Here is a 20305-nt window from a genome sequence, read left to right on the forward strand (position 1 = left end):
TTCCCAGTATTAGGGGAAAAAACTGTGTAATATCAGGCAGACGCAGTAAGTAAAATAAATGACAAAAGTCTACGAACAATTAGACTCTTATTAAAGGTTCAAAGACCACTAAAATTAAACTATAAGAAAACCAGGGTTTTTAGCACTGGGTTATGGTACAAATCAGCTTTATAAGGGGACATCAGCTACAATGCAATCTTACATTCAAAAAAGGAGTCCTAACTTTCTTAAGTTTAGAAGTGGAAGAGATCAAAGCTATAAACTTGTATTAGCTACTGAATGCATCAACATCTGCACCAAATAATATTATTCAAACAAATAATATTAAGTTTATTTAGCCTTGAAAAAGCCCTAGTTTAGACTCCTTAAACTTTCCTTTTGCCCATGTATCCCAGATAGATATTAAGAGCCACTAAAACTATGAAAATGAACGACTGAAAAAAAAGAATGCTGAAGTGAACACACAGAAGGAAGAGCACGGGGTAGCAGAAAACGGGGAGAGGGTAGCAGAAAGTAAAAATTTCAAGCCAAAGAGAGCCTGGCAGCCTGCCACAACATAGTTTCCAAGAGTACATCAACCCTCACCCTGCAATGAACAGGAGGCACATGAAAATGTCTAGCAGCTGTAAACACTGAGTTCACCACGACTTCATTCTCCCTACTAGGATTGTATACATGAAGAATCTTTGCTGCAGGATGCCCAAGAAACCTAGGAGGGGAAACAAGGAGAAAAAGCAATGTATCGCATGACAGTAAGTGTAACTATACATATACATATATACTTTTTAACCTAGAAAACTGTTGTTATTCATGACAGATTTAAAGGTAAGTTATCAAATTCCATTGGTAATAAAGGTTTAATCCTCATCAATCAAAAAAACAAAACAAAACAAAGTAAAACCCTCCCATTTTCAAGGTTCATGCCCCAACCCACATTAGCTTCCCACAGGTTTTTGTGTTCATGAAATTAAACCCATCTAGGCCATCAAATGCTTGCAAAAAAATTTGGGAAATAGGCACTTCTCTGACTCACGTCTCCAATTCAAATGTAAATATGCATAGATGAAAAACTGTACTCAAAAAAAAAAGACAATTTTCTTTGGGTTTGTTTTCTGACTAATAAATTTAAAGAAAACTTTTTTTTACACAAACATTCTTACCATATGATCATTCCATTCTTGATATATAATCAGTAACTCACAATATCATCACATAGTTGTGTATTCATCATCATGATCATTTCTTAGAACATTTGCATCAATTCGGAAAAAGAAATAAAAAGAAAAAGGAAAAAACTCTTACATACCATACCCCTTACCCCTCCCTCTCATTGATTGCTAGTATTTCCATCTACCCCTATTTTTTTCTATACTCCTTATCACTCCCTTTCATTGATCATAGCATTTCAATCTATTCAATTTATTTTAACATTTGTTCCTCCTATTATTTATTTATTTTTAATCCCTATGTTTTACTCATCTGTCCATACTGTAGATAAAAGAAGCATCAGACAGACACAAGGTTTTCACAATTACACAGTCACACTGCAAAAGCTATATTATTATACAATCATCTTCAAGAAACATGGCTACTGGAACACAGCTCTACATTTTCAGGCACTTCCCTCCAGCCTCTTCAATATATCTTAACTTAAAAAGGTGTTATCTATATAATGCGTAAGAATAACCTCCACAATAACCTCTCGACTCTATCTGAAATCTCTCAACCATTGACATTTTATTTGTCTCATTTCTCTCTTCCCCCTTTTGGTCGAGAAGGGTTTCTCAATCCCTTGACATTGAGTCCCAGCTCATTCTAGGACTTCTCTCCCACACTGCCAGGAAAGGTTTACACCCCTGAGAGTCATGTCCCACATAGAGAGGGGGAGGGCAGTGAGTTTGCTTGTCATGTTGGCTGAGAGAGAGAGGTCACATCTGAGCAACAAAAGAGGTTCTCTGGGGGTGACTCTTAGGCCTAATTTTAAGTAGGCTTAGCCTATCCTTTGTGGGGTTAAGCTTCATCTGAACAAACCCCAAGATTGAGGGCTTGGCCTATTGCCTTGGTTGTCTCCACTGCTTGTGAGAATATCAGGAATTCTCCACATGGGGAAGTTGAATTGTTCTCCTTTCTCACCATTTCCCCAAGAGGACTTTGCAAATACTTTATTATTCACTGTTCAAATCACTCTGGGATTTATCAGGGCATCACTCTGGACAAACCTACAAACTCTCATGTCCTACTTAAGGTTCCATATACTTAGGGTATTCAATTAGACTATCCACCTAGATTATACTAGGAAATGTACTAGTCAAATTATAAATTTCGTATCAAATAAACATTTTTTGCTTTAGTCTCACACATAAGTTAAAGTTTTAAAATATGAATTACCATCTATTTATTTTCAACACCCTGCAATACTGACATTCCTTTGTTCTTCCTCATACAAAAACATTTTTTAATTTGTACATTTAGACACTATCATTGCACACTCTAGGCATTCCTAGATTATACCATCTCAATCTTTTTATCGTCTATCTTTCCTTCTGATTTCATTTGTGCCTCCAGCCTTTCTCCCTCTATCATTCTCATATTCAGCTTCATTCAGTGTAGTAACATTATTGTAATACAGTTAGGTAGTATTGTGTTATCCATTTCTGAATTTTTATAATCAGTCCTGTTGCACAATCTGTATCCCTTCAACTCCAATTACCTAATATCTACCTTATTTTTATCTCCTGATGGTCTCTGCTCTTAGATGAAATTCTCCCAAGTTCATTCACTAATGTTAGTTCCAATCAGTGAGACCATACAGTATTTGTCCTTTTGTTTCTGGCTAATCTCACTCAGCACGATGTCCTCAAGGTCCATCCATGTTGTTATATACTTCATAATGTTATGAATGAAACATTTTAAAGATCCTTACTTGTTTTGGGGAATAGACTTTCAACTCACAAAGACACTATTTTACTAGATCCAAAGAAGGAAAAAATAATTGCTGCTAAAGGCCATTCTGAGAAAAATGAAAGCCATGCAGCACTTTCTAGCAGAAGTTCTTCCCTATTTAGCTTATGGCCCTTTCAGAAAACCTGATGAAAACTTTGGCTTCTCCCTTCATAAACATGCACACACATAAAGTTTAATATATAACTCCAAAACCTCCTTTCAACCTCAGGAAAAGAATCCCTGCTAACAGGGATTGCAAACTGTAATGCTCTTCATTAAATGTTCCACCTATGGTGATGTCAGCTCTGACCAAGAAAATCATGAGAGTAAAGGAGTTGGTTAGTGTATGGCCCACGTACCTCCCATGTTGCTGCTAATCATTTATGCTTGACTCCTGCTGCCTAATACCAAATGCACTCTAGTTAAATTATGTTGCAATAAACAGTCGGGAAAAAATTCGCTCAGTAATTTTTCCAGCTTTGATACCCTCACTCATTAACATGACCCAGAAATAAAATTATATATTTTAATTCAGCAAAAACCCATTTACATTAAGACAGTATTCTTGAATTTTATAACGGTTTCTCTGATCTTAAAAATATGTGCTTTATATTGATCATATACTTTGGATGGACTATATGTGTGTGAAGATATCTCAACAGAAATACTTTTTAAAATATGGGCTTTAGAAAAAAATGAAATGTGTGTCGTTCCTCTTGTACACAGTAATATTTCCAAAATAACTCTACAACCACCAAGTCCTTAGAATTTTCCTTCTCTTATTTCCTCCTACTCTTAATCACAAGGTTTAAATGGCCAATGTGTATTTTTAAAAATAAGTCCTTTACACTGTGTGATTGTGAAAACTGTGTGTCTGATGCTCCTTTTACCCAAAGCATGGACAGATGAGTAAAAAAAAAAAATAAGGATAAATAATAGGGGGGACAAGGGTAAAATAAATTGGGTAGATGGAAATACTAGTGGTCAATGGGAGGAAGGGGTAAGGGGTTTGGGGATGTATGAATATTTTCTTTATATTTCTTTTTTTGGAGTGATGCAAATGTTCTAAAAAATGATCATGGTGACAAATACACAGCTATGTGACAATACTGTGAGCCACTGATTGTACACCACAGATGGACTATATGTGTGTGAAGATCTGTCACTAAAACACTGCAAAAATATAATAAGTCCTTTATAGCCAGTTGCAAATAAAATACCCATCAGTGTGATTAACACCTTGATTTTGCGTGTGTTTTTAAACAATAAAGCTGAAAACATTTTTACACTACCTTAAGCATAAAAGATCACCTCAGAAAGGCCTACCTCAGAACACTGGACTTATATTTGCCTCTTTTCCTCAATTAAATTAAATAAATAAGGACCTTTGTGGCTTAAGATTTTAAGTATATAATATGAATCAATCAGTAAAGTCTATTATCCTCAAAGCTTTATATTCCATTCACACAACTGGAATGCAAGTTTTTGGTTTTAAAAGATACAAATATCTCCCAGAAAAACACGTTGCAAAAAAAAAGACTGCAAAACTGTAATGTTCCAGTGCTCAGTCACCTCTGCAACTACCAGACCCTCACCAGACCTAACACAGAATGCTGGCTGAAACCACTGTGCTATTTTTATTCTAGCTTTTTAATTCTATTTTTAAAAGTGTTGTGAGGATATGAATTTCCTTCACTAGTAACAATTGGAGGATACTCTATTAATTTAATACTACTAAAAGAATGATTAAAATCTCTTATGAATGGTCAGTACGTTGAATTTCAGGACCAGGAAAATATTAATCCTTAAATTAAGCTCTAAGAGGGCAACTGAATAACATGCTACTGATTTTGTGCTATAGAAGGAAAATAAAGCAATGAAAGGCAATGGGGGGGTAGGGGGTGGTTTTGTCAAGGTCAACAAACATTAATAGCAAAAGCTGAACTCAGGGCAGTGAAGAAATCAGGAGGAGAACTCCTAGCTAAAATCTTAATCTAATGCCTATAAATTATGCCACCTGTTAGAGGGGAGGTAAAATGACTAATTTAAAGTATGTGCTAATTTAAACTAAATATAATTTGTTCTTATTGAGATTTTTTAACTTTAATTTATCATAAATAATATATCATATATATTATATATCATATATATTATCATAAGGATTTCACTTATAAGGAAAATAACGTGCTGGCTATTGGTTTAGAAATCAGAAGATTAACTCGGTCACTTTGAGTGAAATAACCTTGGAAAAACTGTATTACTTCTCAGCAACAAATATATGAACATTTGTATTACATAATACACACAGATAAATGAAAATGGTACATACACACATACACACTCCTGGACAATACCTGCCTTCACTATCCTTCCAGAATTGATACAAGCTCAAATGACAAGATATGACGGTACTTGAAAACCATAAAGCACTACATAACATAAATAAATCATCAAGAGGCGATTCAAATCTAAAAAAGCAGTAAGCTTTTCAAATTGAAGACTTTAAACATTCCTTAATATGCTCCCAGCTATCTGGATCAGCAGCTGATGTGCACAGCTAATTTAACATGTGCAGCTAATGCATACATACACCCAGGGGCACTCACTGACTATAGGATGTTTATGTTATAGAAGAGTGAACAGATTATATACAGCCAGGATCCAATGAACTGGAATTGTTATCCTAATCTAAATGCACTTACTACTACCCATCTTATTATATCAATCTATAATATATACTATTTAAAAATAGGCCCTGCATTAATTTTTTTTACAATAGACTTTTCACAAAAGCAAAGTACTCTCATAATTTGAAATCCATGAGGTTTTCTTAAAGTTTATCTTTTAATAAAGTAACTCAACCTAGGAGTAAACATTTTAAAATTCAAAAATATAAAAAAGCAGTCATCTAGGGTGGGCCACGGTGGCTCAGCAGGCAGAATTTTCACCTGCGATGCCGGAGACCCGGGTTCGATTTCCGGTGCCTGGCCATGCAAAAAAATTCTAAAACATAAGCAGCCATTCAGAATCTTGTAAAGTCAGCAAACTCCTTTCATGGATTTATCCGTTCTTCTTTTTAAAGAATCTCCTTCTAAAAACTCAAAAAAGTATCTTTAAATTGACATTCATTCTCACTGCAGTTCTAATCTTTTCCTGGTTAGAGGGAAATGGAGAGAAGGTCATCCAGATGAATAAAGGAGCCCATATCAGCAGGCCACACTAACCCAGCCCAGACATTCTGTCACCATGGCTATTTCATTCATATAACTTCTGCTGCAACTGAAAAAAGCTCTTTGTAAAATTAAAATTATATACTAGGCTGCTAAAACAAGCTGAGCTTATACACTTGAAACACTCCTACACCCCACCCTGCAAATTCTACTAACTTAGAATTATATCTTTCCAATGCTGCAGTAATCTGCATCGATGGAATTTAATACTTTTAAGTCTCAAATTTTATCAAGCCATCAAGAGTTTTAGGTTCCCTCTCCTCCTTGGCCTCATCCTTCTCTTTGTCAGGGTTCCCTGATGAGTCCCTCATTACTCCATATCGCATTGCTTTCATTTCTGGTACTTATCACATTGCTTTCATTTCATGGTACTTAACACAATATACTGTAATTACTAGCTTATTTCCCCACTTGACCTGAGTTCCCCAAAGGTAAGGTCTATGTCTTAATCACAACAATAACTATTGTTTGTTCAGCGCAATTTTGAATCCCCAAAGCATAGCAAGCAGTAATAACAAATAACTGAATGAATATAGCTGAAAAGAATTCAGAAAACATTAATATTTTACATTAATCATTACAAAATAATCTTATTTGTTTAAGAAAAACAAAGAATATTCACTTTTTAACCTTTACATTTCAATTACTATAAAATACAAGGTATATTTAGTAAAAACAGAAGATGAGCCAGAAAAATCTTATACCTTCCTTTTCTCAAAAATGTTCCTTTTAAGAAGTCCTCAATGGGAGTATCCCTTAAAATTATTAATATAGCTAAATTGTAATTAACAATGTACATATATATGATATCCTGAATACAAATAATAAGTTATTAAAAATTATAAAGAAAAGATACTTACTGCATTCCAAAATCTAGAACTGATGGCTGAAAATGTAAGCCCTTTCCACTAAATAGTTTGTCTGAGAAGCTAAAAAAGAAAAGAAAATAGAAACAATTTTGATAAGGTTTTATAATTTAGGTGCTGAGTTAAGATGACATACTTATGCCAGTGGCTCTCAAAGCATAATATAATTTTATTCCTATATAGATGAACCTGAACTAAATTTTAAATGTCAAAACTGAATTACCAGAGTACAGAGATAAAAAAATTTAAGTTATACATGGTTAGTATAACTTTTTATCAAATGCACAAATCCTGTATGCAAGCACTCAGACAGAAATAGAGACTGATTTAATCTTCAACAGGCTTCATTTCTGAATGAATTCAGATCACATGAAAGTGTTCATAAAATCCAAATCAAGAAAAAGGTATACAAGTAAGGTGGGGTATAGGGGGATGATTTGTTTCAAAATTATTGAAATTTATAACAGGGAAAGGATAGGGTAATGCATTCAGGGTAGCTTATAAAGGCTGAAACCCTATGGCCAAGTGTTTATTTTTAAGAATAACAATCACACATTCTCACACAGCAGGTCACATTTTCAGCAGTTGTTAGTCATTATCATGATTTCATTTTCCTTCCAAATCAAAAGCCACAAATGAATATGCAGAAAAACACAGCAAAAAAAACAAGTAAAGAAAACCCACAAAAGAAAAACATAATATACATATGACAAAATATACAAACTTCTGTATTTAAAGACATAAAATACAATATACAAAAATACATATACAATATAAATTTTATTGTATATAAAATACAATACATATAATATGTATATATGTATGTATATATATATATATATCAGGAAACTACTAAATGCCACATGACATTTAAAAAGCCATGTAATCTAAAACTGCTTAATGGGAAGAAGCTCTGAAAGTTAAAATTTATAAGTGTTTTCAAAGACTTGAGCAAGTCTTCCAAAATCCAACTTCTCCATTCTGTCTTCCCACCAAGTAACCCTCAACTACTGTGATTCAAAGCCTGGCCTGGGAGTGGACATTTGAATTTTAAACCTGCTGGCAAGAAAAGAAGCTTTGTAATTTTCAACAAGTCACTCTCCAAGGTCCCATTTTTATTTCAAAAAAGTGAAAACAATGCTGACATCAGAGGAGGCCTTCCCAAAAGTCCTCATCTCAAAGGAAAAACTCTAGCTGTAGTCTTCCACCCTCTATCTTTCTGCCTCTATCCAAGCAAGTTTCCCTTTCTCTGTCTTCTCTCTTAAAAACGCTTTTTCCTGATCTTTTATATATTACCTCCTTTCTTTCTCCAACAACAGCTTTATTTCCAATAAAGGTGACACCTGTGGCCCCATGTGCTAACTCCTGTCAACCTCTCCACTTGGTTTGAGGGTGAGCAGGGAGAAGGACTGCTATGCTATTTATCGGACTCTGTCAAATCCTAAAAGATCAGGGCTAAAATTCCTTTGCAAAGAAGACCACTAATACCCGGATGCCTCCAGAAACGGTCTGAAGAGCCGCTGGAAGCAACAGATGTAAGCAGGTGTCAAGAGCCAGCATACTCACCCTGTGTACTCCACTCCAGACGAAACTGGCCAGACTCAGCATTCCAAAGCAAAAGAAAACAGGCAACTTTGCATATCAAACAGTATCTTTAGAAAAGTTAGGCTACTGTGTAATGCATAAAATAATTACCGACAGTCTTTTCACTGCCTTGTGTAACAAAAAGTAAGTTTACCATCAGACTTGGTTTAAGTAATTCACCAAAGATCACACAGGTACGTGGCAGAGCCAAAATTCCAATTCAGATCTGTCAAAGTTGGAAACATGAAGCCTGTATCAAGTTCAGGCAGGCACTGCATGACCTATCCAAGGAACTGATGCAGAGTAGCCTTATGAGAGCCTGGTCTCCAGAGCTCAGACAACCCTGGATTCCAAGCTCAATGCTATCACTTTCTAGTCCTGTGAGAGCAAGTCACTTAATTTCTCTTAAGTTCCTGCCTTATTATCTGGAAAATGAGGTGACAACAATATCTCCCTTGTAGCTGTTCTGGAGATAAAATGAGATAATGCCTATGCTTCATGCCTGGTACATAGTTAAGTGCAATAAATATCAGATTTTGTTATTACTAAGGATGATACTCATTTAACAAGAAAAGCCATGAGTACAGATGGAGAAGCTGATTGAGATGAGAGTCAGAGTTAACCTCTGGATTTAAAAGTCCCAACCAGTATAATCTAGGAATGCCTGGAGTGTATAATGATAGTGACTAAATGTACAAATTTAAAAAATGTTTTTGCATGAGGAAGAACAAAGGAATGTCATTACTGCAGGGTGCTGAAAATAGATGGTAATTAATATTTTAAAATTTTAACTTATGTGTGAAACTAATGCAAAAAATGTTTATTTGGTACAAAATTTATGTTTTGACCAGTGCATTTCCTAATATAACTTATGTAGACAGCTTAATTGAACACCATAAGTACATGGAACCCTGAGTAGGACACGAGATTTTGTTGGTTTGTCCAGAGTGATGCCCCAGTAAATCCCAGAAAGTCCCCTTCAGGGAATGGTGATAAAGGGGGAAAATTCAACTTCCCCAAGTTGAATTCTTGACATTCTCACAAGCAGTGAGGACAACCAAAGCTACAGGATGAGCCCCCAATCTTGGGGTTTGTTCATATGAAACTTAACCCCACAAAGGTTAGGTCAAGCCTTCTTAAAATTAGGCCTAAGAGTCACCCCCAAGAGAGCCTTTTTTGTTGCTCAGATGTGGACTCTCTCTCTAGTCAACACAAAAAGCAAACTCACTACCCTCCCCCTGTCTACGTGGGACATTACTACCAGGAGTGTGGACCTTCCTGGCAACATGGGACAGAAATCCTAGAATGAGCTGAGACTCAGCATCAAGGGATTGAGAAAAACCCTAGAAAGAGCTGAGACTCAGCATCAAGGGATTGAGAAAACCTTCTCAACCAAAAGCGGGAAGAGGGAAATGAGACAGTGTCACTGGCTGAGAGATTACAGAGTCGAGAGGTTATCCTGGAGGTTATTCTTACACATTAAATAAATATCACCTTGTTAGTCAAGATGTAATGAAGAGGCTGGAGGGAACTGCCTGAAAATGTAGAGCACGTTTCTTAAAGATGACTGTATAATAATACAGCTTTCACAATGTGACTGTGTGATTGTGAAAACCTTGTGTCTGATGCGCCTTTTATCTACCTTATCAACAGACAAGTAAAACATATGGAATAAAAATAAATAATAGGGGGAACAAATGTTAAAATAAATTTAGTTTGAAATGCTACTGATCAATGAAAAGGAGGGGTAAGGAGTATGGTATGTATGATTTTTTTTCTGTTTTCTTTTCATTTCTTTTTCTGAATAGATGCAAACGTTCCAAAAAATGATCATGATGATGAATATGCAACTATGTGATGATATTGTGAATTACTGATTATGTATGTAGAATGGAATGATCAAAAGTTAAGAAGGTTTGCGTTTGTTAAGTGTTTTTTGGTATTTTTTTAAAAATTTAAAAATTAATAAAAAAAAAAAGGAATTCAACACTAAAAAAAAAAGTCCCAACGAGGGTAGTAGTTATACCTGAACAGGATGAATGAAATATAAACCCAGACCATCTCATATCATAACAGAGATTTTTTAAATCCTCCATGAGGAAATGTTATACATCCAACAAAAAACAGACATTTAAGATCCAACCTAAAGTAAAAAAGGACAAATGGCCAGAATTTCAAAGAAAACTTTTTTGACCCCACAATGGAGAAATGAAACCATGTCAATATTTTAGCCTCGAAGTCATAAAAACAAAATTCATTTTTCTCACTAGCTAGTTTCAGCCCCCTTGACTTTACAATTTGGAAAATATATCAAGTTACAAGGAGGTTTTTAATATCACTATATAAATGTAAAAGTTAGATCTCATAGATAAAATAATTTTAGACACAGGTATTAACCTGGAGAGCACCCAAATGCATTTCCTCAAGTATGCGGGGCAGTGGGGGGGGGGGGGGGCGGGTAGAGGCAGCAAACCACCAAAACTTAGTCAACTACAAACATCAACAATTATCCTCAAATATCAGTGCTAGTCGAGACATTATATTGTTTGAAGACACCAAAGTTTTCATTTCTGAATTAACAACTTCAACTTCCCCCATCCCCCACCTAAGCTCTCAAAAAGTCAGCATTTACCTTTTCACACACAGATATGTCAAATCCCACCTCACCTCTTTAACTCTTAGAAGTCCCCACATCTGGGATCAAATAAACACATGTATCTCATAAAAACAAATGATAAATGCATGCTACATAATTCTAATTTTCTCCCTTTCCTTATTTGCAGTAAAATTCCATCTTTATTAAAAGAGAAAAATAAGAGAGGCCATTTTTCTCCTGTAACAGGAAATCAGCATAAGGATTTAAGAAATTAAAGTAATCTGTGGTAAAGGGAGCTCTTGTTGAAATGGACCCTGTTCTTAGTCCTTACTCTGAAGCTGCCTAGTTTCTGCAAGGAGCAGCAAGACATATGGATAAGAAATTCTACGTTATCTTCATTTATCTTTGCATAAGATCACCTGACCTCATTAATTTCCTCTTTGAAAAAAAAAAAAAACTTTGGTCATATTCTTTCCCTCTCTATATAAAACCAAGAAACAACACTGGTATAAGGGAAAAGAAATTTCACTGGAAAAGGGAAGATCTTGGTTCAGGTCCCAGCTATGAGATCAGCTTCCCATGTGACACAGGGCTTCAGTTCTCTCTTCTGCAAAATGAGGGAGTTGAGCTGGATGCTCAACTCTGAGATGCTCTGAAAAACAAATGGATGCCCAGACTCCTCCTTCTTAGGAAAATTAAATCTATCTGTTGATGCTGGACACATCCTTTAAAAAATCAGTTCAGTAACTTAAGATATGGAAATGAACAAACCATAACCAGTTATTCGGCTACTGGCAAATTCATCCAACCAAAATACGTAAATTTCAAACCCAATGTTCCACCTCTCCAGATAAAACAACATGGACCAGTGACTCATGATCCAATCTCATAGCTCTTGGTAAATTAATGAGGCTCGGGTACACTGGGACAAGTGGCCAGCTCAAGGAACCCCCTCAAGGTTACATTACAGGGAATGGAATGAGGTTCATACATCAACAGGCAAAACTCAAAGATCAAGGCAGTTCAAAGAAAGAAGGGGGCAAACCCACCTGAGAAGGTCAGGAAAAGCTTCAAAGAGAAGAGGATATTTAAGACAAGACTAAAAGAATGGCTAGCATGCATGGAAACTGAATGGAGGCTACTTTCCGCAGAGCTAAAAGCATAAGAAAAGGTGCAACGTTTACAAAAGTGCAGGTCACATTTGGAGAACACAGCCTGAGCAGAGGAAAGCCCACTAAAAAGTTAGCCTTCTGGCTCTAAGCTAGAGAGGAGCATAAAGCAAGGAAGGTGAGAGGAAGCAATGAGAAAACAAAGAGAAAGCAGAAAAACAGGGCGGCCCCAAGTCAGCACTGCAGCTAAGGCAAGGCTCTACTGGACTATAAGAGCACTGGAATGAAGGGAGCCACCAGATGCTCACCATGACAGATCTTATATACTATGGTTCTGGCTGGACCTTACTCCGAAACATTGAACCAATTTCTGGAGAAGACTGCAATGTTTCAGAAAAAGGTCTGCAGAGACCTGAAGCCTTTCTGAACAAGTGAAAAATAACTACACCTTGTAACAGGGATTTGAGACACAACAACTACCTACAGGGAGGGTGGAATTGCCTGGTTTTCCATATTCCTAAATGTTCTGGAATCTGTCTACTGACACCCCAACAGCTACACATCTTTTATATGCGTATAAGAGCAAAATTATATTTCAAAAAAGGACAATCCTGAAGGCTACAACAGCTTTAGCCAGTGGACCAATGCAAAAAGGTTACATGAACAGGAGGGAAAGTAATCCTACCCATTTCACAAACCCCCTCTGCCTCAGAAAGGTGACAAAGGAGACCACACCTCAATAACACTATCTACACTCTGAAGTATTAAAGGAAAGACGTTATGTTAACAAGACACACGTGCTGAGCTGCAATCACTATGGTCACAAGAATGCAAGTGCCTATTTAAATCCTGGAAATAGAAATGCTGTAAGAGACCTGTAGACTCCACGGAGGGGAAGGATTTGTGTATTAATCCCCTTTCTATTCATTCTCCTAAAAAGTGCATCCAACAGATACTCGGGCAATCACTATCTTCCCGAGCAGGAAATGGATATTTCTAGGACTCAGCTGCTATCCCCAGGGAAGAATTTAGTAGTTTTTAGTACTTTGCAGAATTTAGTACTTTTCCATTAGGCAATGACAATTCAGTTCAATCCCTACACAAATATAAAAAGACCCAGCCTGGGGGCAACTCTTACTGATGCTTGCCCAGCAGTTCACCTGGCCGCTCCATGGCATGGCCCCCCCTTCAGGCTCCCATCCACAGCTTCAGCAGTGGTGGTGCCAGAAATTTTCCAGGGGCAGTGGCAAGGGCCTGAGCTTTAAGGCCTTCATCTGAAAAACAAATGGCTTGAACTACATGATTTATAAAATTACCTATGTAATTTTACTGAATTCCAAATCATAATCTTAGTAATACGAGTTGGTTTCTATTTTTATATTTAATTTTAAAAACCACTCCCAGGAACTTAATTAATAGAGAAATGTGATATACACAGGCATTTCTACTTAAGTTAGAATTGTCATTCTTTCTGGTAAATTAACTACTTGTACAGAACCACTTAATGGAGGCAGAAACCAGTATTTTCCCCCATTGAAGTCCCAGAGATGAGAAGAAAAAAAAAAGTCCTTTGGGAGAACATGATTTCTCTACAGTTTCTTCCACTGTGGAAAGCTTCAGGTTTTAAGGTCAAAGCATTAGTTCAACAAACTGAGAAGGCGATCAAAGGAGAAAATTCTAGGAGCAATACCAATAGTGGTCTATGGGCGGCGCTCTCAATGGCAATGCCCTATCTGTAGTTAAACCAACCCAATGTGTCGATGCCTGCGTGTTCTAAGGCTACAACAAATGTCCTTCCCAGTAATCTGCCCTTCAGGTTGCTGATGACTTTCTCTGCATTCATGTCTCCAACAGAAATGGTGTTTCTTCTCTTCCCTGGGAACGTGGGCTGATTCTTCAGGGGTCTCATCCTGCCCTGCTCCATCTTTCTGCTCTATGTAGACATGTGAAGAGACTCATGAACCTCTTGCTTGAAAAGACCTGATGGCCTCTCTAGTTGCCTCAATCCTTTCACAGCCAAGCTGTTGGTAAAAGTTAGCAATGACAACAAATGAATTTACTGAGTACTTACAGTGTTTCATATTCTGTGCACTTTATTTTCATATTTAATCCGCAGAACTGCATGAATGCTATTATCCCCATTTTAACACACAGAGAAAAGAGAAGCTTTGACAGTTTAAACAACTTGCCAAATGTCCACTCAGCTGTCAAGTGGTTGAACAAGAAGCTAAAAGCACATTCTGAACTGCTATGCTACCTTGCTTCCCATCCCACTTTCCTCTGGCTTCCAGTGCTATCATTCTACAAAAACTGCTCTGGCTGAGGTCTTCTATGACTATAAGCTGCGAAATCAAACAAATGCTTCACTACTTATCTTACTCAATCTCCCCACTAGCTATCCTCTCTTGAAATGTCCACCTTGGTTTCTAGGTAGTTTTCCTCCTACCTCTATGTCTGTTCCTTCTGTAGCTTCTCTTTTTCTGCCCATCTCTTCCATGTTACTGTTTCTGAGGCTTGTCCTCAACCTTCTATTTCACTCTTAATGGCCAACTGTACTCCCTAGGTTGATGCTTCCTACATAGACATTTGTCATTTCTTGACTGTTCAGCATCTAAACTTTCTTACTACGTTTGTAGATGTCCCATTCTGTCACCTCTTCTGGACTCTGAAAAGGCCAAACTAGTTTAACGAGACTTCCTTGCAGCCAGGGTGCTGGCAAGTGACCAAGACTTGGCCCCATTCACCTGCCTCATGGTATCAGGAACCAATGTCACCTAGAAGGGAGAAAGATGGAGAATTCGTCCTTAGGGTAACCACAGCTACAGTACTGCAGGGTAAGAGGCAGGGCAAGTGTCCTCAGAAGTCTGCCTCCGTGGCACAACTGCTTGTTTTCTGAGCCTGGTTCTTAGGTCTTCCTAGAGTTTCTGTAAACTGCCCAACATCTTCTCAATAAATTCCTTTTCTGTTTAAATCAGTCAGAGATGGTTTCTGTGGTTTGACTGATTCATTTCCCAAACCTGTGTATCTGTGGCCTGGACCACTCTGCCAAGCTCCTGACTCGGGTTTCCATCTATGCCAGACGCCGCCCCGTGGATGGCCCACAGACAGCTTCAAATGGAATTCAACATCTTGCTTACAACTCCCTACTGGTTTTCGTTTACCATTTGGCGAGTGACTCAACCTAGTCGCCCAGCTGGAAGCCTAGCTGATGACCTGACTCCTGTGCCCACATGCAATGGGCTCTGAGGGCTCTCCTGGAATTCTACACTCTCACCCTTCTCAAATCTGCCCCTTCCTCCCCATTCTCACTACTAGGACCTTCTGTTCAAAAGGTTTTATATTTGCATTTTAGACGATTTTTAAATAGATTATTACATTTACACATTTAATCATACCTTAGTCCTCATGCTATAAAGAACCCCATTAGCCAAGTAGTTCAATGACTTTGCAAAAACCTTTAAAAGAACAGGCCAGCAATTAAGCTCATGTTTCCTAAATCCTAATCCAACTTTCTCCCCACTGCTACTTATGAGTTCTCCTCTGTGGTTAAAATAATTAGACATCTTCCCCAGGCTTTTGGGTAGGTCACTTACTATATGTTAAAAAACGAAATATGATTTTAAAATCTGTGAGATACAAAATCCACTTTGCATTACCTTTCAGCTCTAAGAGCACAAGTTAACATGAAAAAGTAATTAATTCAGTATTGGATGCCTCCCATCTGTAATAAAGTTGACCAGATGTTACACACAGGAAAGAAGAAGCCAAAGCAGAAATTCACATGAACTAGTGTGAATAAGTTAATCAAAGAAACAAAGGATTGAAGAGCGTTTTCCTCCTTGATCACAGGTGGATATTGCAAATTTAGGCAATGGTGTAGCTATTTTTGGAAAACGAACCTTGAGTTTTCAAAGTGTTCATATTGGCTGAGATATCAGTTCCTTGAAGGTGAACCAGGCATTTTTTAAAGCTAATCTATAGCCCTTTATGCAACATGGTAGCTAAACTCATATTGTAAAAGTAGGACCGCCAAATCCCACCAACATTAATTTCTTCACTACATCTGCATTTAAGGTATTACCGTGGTCAAGGAACTTATTAAGAATATACAAGGATGATAGGGCATTCTTAACTTTCATGGGCTTACAATATGAACAGTCTGTACACTGAAGGTTCAGAAGAGGGAAAGATCATCTGGTACAGATTAAGTTATGAAGAGTCTTTTGGAAGAGATGGCATTTGAGTAAATCCTAGAAGACTGAATATACAGTCATCAGATGAAGAGGGAGGAAAGAGCTGTAGACAAAGTAAATAACACAAATTAAGACATGAAGATTACAAAAAGGTTAAGTCAAATAAAATGGAAGGATAAAGGCAATTTCTTAGGGGTTCTTAAGAGGATGAAAGAATAACCCTACATAACTTCATGTCCCAGAAGAATATTTTATTTCAAATACAATGAGCTGATTATTTTTTAAATTCTGATATCAGCAAATACATCAAAACAATCTTCAGACAATTACAAATAATATAAGCAACACTGCTGGAAAAATCTAAGCTTAACTTGACTGTTAAGCCTTCTTGCCCAGAGAGAGTAAAGAACCATTAAGTTGCAGCTTAATGGGGAGAGGGCAGCAATTATTACAGCCTTACACATTATTAACACGTATCAATGTTTCACTGTGGATGGGAGCCTGTTTCTGTTTTTCAACACAACACGCCGCTACTCAAAAAGTTCAAGTCTTCTCTCTTTAAAATAATTTTTTGAAAACTACACTCTAAACATTATTGTTAAAGTAATGTAGCACAAATTTTTTAATTGGGTTTTCAAACTATGTACTAAACACACTAGTATACACCACACACTTGCCCATAGAGCGTAACTCACTACTGCCAAGCTCACTTCTTCTGTGATAAAATCCTCACTGTCAGAACGAGTTAAACTGAATTTTCTCATGTTGAAACCCAAGTAATACTGATGCAGAAACCTGTCTGGAGTTTGCTCAGAAAAACAAGCATTTCTTAACACAAGCCAGTGTGGGTGATTTGGGGAGTGGAAAGTGTGTAACTTAAAATGCATATGTCAAAAGTGATTTTTCCTTGAGAAATAATGGTAACAGTTCACCGTTTCTTTCCCAGGATTCTCTGGCAGGGACTGCTATTTGTCCCTCATGTCACTTCTCTGTTTCTTCCATATAAAAGAATTTTATGTTGGGCACATTTTCCAGGCTCCCTTACAGTTCCCTATGACCACAGGACTAAGTTCCAGCAAATGGGATGAAAGCTGAAGCATCCTGTGGCAGCTTCCAGAACCCCTGGCCTCTTCTCCATCCCTTCCTCCAGTTTGCAGTAGTGAACACAAACCATCTTGCACCCTGAGTACACGGTTTCCTGAAGCCAGAAGCTGTTGACTCTCATGAAAGAGAAAAAACTATCTTGCTTAAGTCACTTTTAAAATTAATAATTTACTTTTAATTGTGGTAAAATATACATAACATACAAATCATCTTAACCACTTTAAGGAGACAATTCTTTGACATTAAGTATACTGACTATAATGTGTAACTTTTACCATGATCTATTTCTGGACTATTTTTCATCATCTAAAACTCATACTCATTTCACAATTACTATCCCCGCCCTCCCTCACCGTCTCCTGCCACCCCAGTAACCACTGTTATTTTGTTATCTCTGTTACAGCCCAACTTAATTCTAACTGGAATATAGACTGACCTTCTTTTGTACACCAGAAGCTGCCAGTGGCCACTACTAAAGGAATTAAACTATGCAAAACCACCCCATCATCTGAGCCTTCACTTGCCCTGGGGGTTGCAGGTTCCAACAGGATCTTCCATGTCTTTCAAAACCAGAGTTTCCCAATAAATGAGAAGGTTAAATGGCTAAAGCGATGAAAGCAGCCCGAATGTAGTCCAAATTTAACAATAAAACAAGGAAAACTCTAAGAAAAGATGGTTCCTGCTGCCTTTCTCTGGGAAAAGCCACAGACTCAGGAGGTGGCAGTATGGTGGCTTTGGTCACATAGTGATGCAACAGAAATGCCTTTAGACTCGTGCCTTTAGACTTGGCACATATATACTACCTTCTGGTTCTGAAACTATCATTCCACCTCTTCATCAGACATGCAGGGATATGCAAGGCTTCTATGAGATACTTTAAGGAGCCAAAGGTGGGAGGGTATTCCAGACAGATATGACCACACCAGAAATAAAGAAGGCACCCACAACTGACATCCCCACCTGGCCTTCCAGGAATGAAGTCCTGAATGGGGTCTCACCAAGAAGAGTGCACCACCATTCACATTTCCATGAAGGGAAGGGATGAAAATTAGTCCTTTCTCAAAGACTGCTTGAAACTTCCTCAGTTATTGATACACATTACCTCCTTCTTCTTGGGTTAAGCAGCAGGAACCTTACAATGGAAAGGACTGCATTCCTGTTCCATTTAACATTATCTAACAAGCGTGTCAAACTGCAGAGTCCTTGCAAATCAGAAAAGGAAAAATGGAGGTAAACTGCATCCTGCTTCCTAGTCAGTCTTGGAAGAAAGTTCATGGGCTATGAAGGGTATAACAGTGAAAGAAAGAACGAGGCTACATCTCCGGCACCTATTCGTTCACTGGCTCGCTGTCCCCCCACCCCCCATCAGGGACCAATTCACAAAGGTAGAATTAACTAGAAAGATGACTACAAGAGATCATCTAATATTCTCGTGACCAGAATCTCACCTTACACTAGTATAAAATGGAGGCAATACCCATGAGTCTATCTAAGGGTTAAATGAAACGTTGTAGGTAAAGCGCTTTGTGAGGAACCCAGAACATTGCGCAAGGGAAGAAGAGGTCCAAGGGGTGTGCGTTTAGTCCTAAATTCAGCAGAAAAACAAAATAATAAGGGTTCATATTCCGATTTCCAAGGACTCTACAGAGGCAGTTTCTGCTCTTCTCCTCATATACAGGACAAGGCTAAAAGTACCTGTTTCAGAATTTTATTTATTGGGAAAGGCAAATAACTACCTGAATTCAAGTGAGCTGTCCACCACTGGCTGCCTTCCATAGTAACAGAAGGCACCGTGGCAGCAGCCTCCCTTTCAGATCTGAACCAGGGAACTGAATTGTTCTGAATTGTTCTCATATGCAAATAGAGTGTTAAGGGTTTTCCTTTCAAATTATAATTATAAATTATAATTTTTCTTTCAAACCTTGAGGCAATGAAGTGTCACTGCAGAAGATGTCACTAAGGAAAGACTGGCTCCATAGTCTCTCAAGCCCAGGAAAGGGCCTCTCTCCACGGGCCCTTTGTCCTGGCCTGCAGGCCTGCTAGCTCCCCACTGGCCAGGTCTACTCCTGAGTCTCTTCTTTCAGCCCAGCTCTACTCAACGTCTTTCCCTCTCCTTCCAGCCTTCTCATCCCTAGAAAAGGCACAGTAAGAAATCCTGTGCTGACATGAGGGAAAATCTGTCAGGAAAGGAGGGGTAAGCAAAGATCAGCTCATGTCAGCAATGTTTTATCAATCCAATCCTTCTATTGATAAAAACCCATTCCAAAAGGAGAGTTCTTAGACAAAAATTGCTTTCAAGGTTATACAGCAACATGAAAAGTCGCTGCCATGGCAACTAAATAAACAAAAACAATTCTGCCTTGTGCAACATGACTACAATTAAAAAGTACACGGATGCTTTAATTTTAATCTGGTTTATGAAACATATTGTACAAACAGGCATTACAATGACCACTTAGATTTTTTTTAATATGCCTATGGATGAGTTAATTAAGGCAGTCATTTTAGATGGTTAAGATTTCCATATGTTAATTGTAAAAATATTTGTATCTTCATATTTTCCTGAAATAAGGAAAACATTAAGTAACATAGGTCATTACTATAGCAATATAGATATTTTTAAGAACTTTCTACTTGATATTTTGAAAATAGTCACAGTTTTGACAGTTGATCAAATGGT

At 37.5% G+C, this 20305-nt stretch overlaps 1 protein-coding gene across 3 annotated transcripts in view; it reads right to left on the bottom strand.

Annotated features, from left to right (window-relative positions):
* TMEM131L (transmembrane 131 like) overlaps window positions 1–20305 on the bottom strand; it is a 168259-nt gene that overhangs the window by 92886 nt on the left and 55068 nt on the right. For all 3 annotated transcript variants that reach the window (XM_077139755.1, XM_077139756.1, XM_077139754.1), the window contains exons 4-5: window positions 7034–7102; window positions 586–709 (exon numbers count right to left, since the gene is read on the bottom strand). In XM_077139755.1, coding sequence (XP_076995870.1) covers window positions 586–709; window positions 7034–7102 — 193 coding nt within the window. The remainder of the gene's footprint in view (window positions 1–585; window positions 710–7033; window positions 7103–20305) is intronic.

Source organism: Tamandua tetradactyla, chromosome 22, assembly GCF_023851605.1.
Source record: "Tamandua tetradactyla isolate mTamTet1 chromosome 22, mTamTet1.pri, whole genome shotgun sequence".
Lineage (NCBI taxonomy): Eukaryota > Metazoa > Chordata > Mammalia > Pilosa > Myrmecophagidae > Tamandua > Tamandua tetradactyla.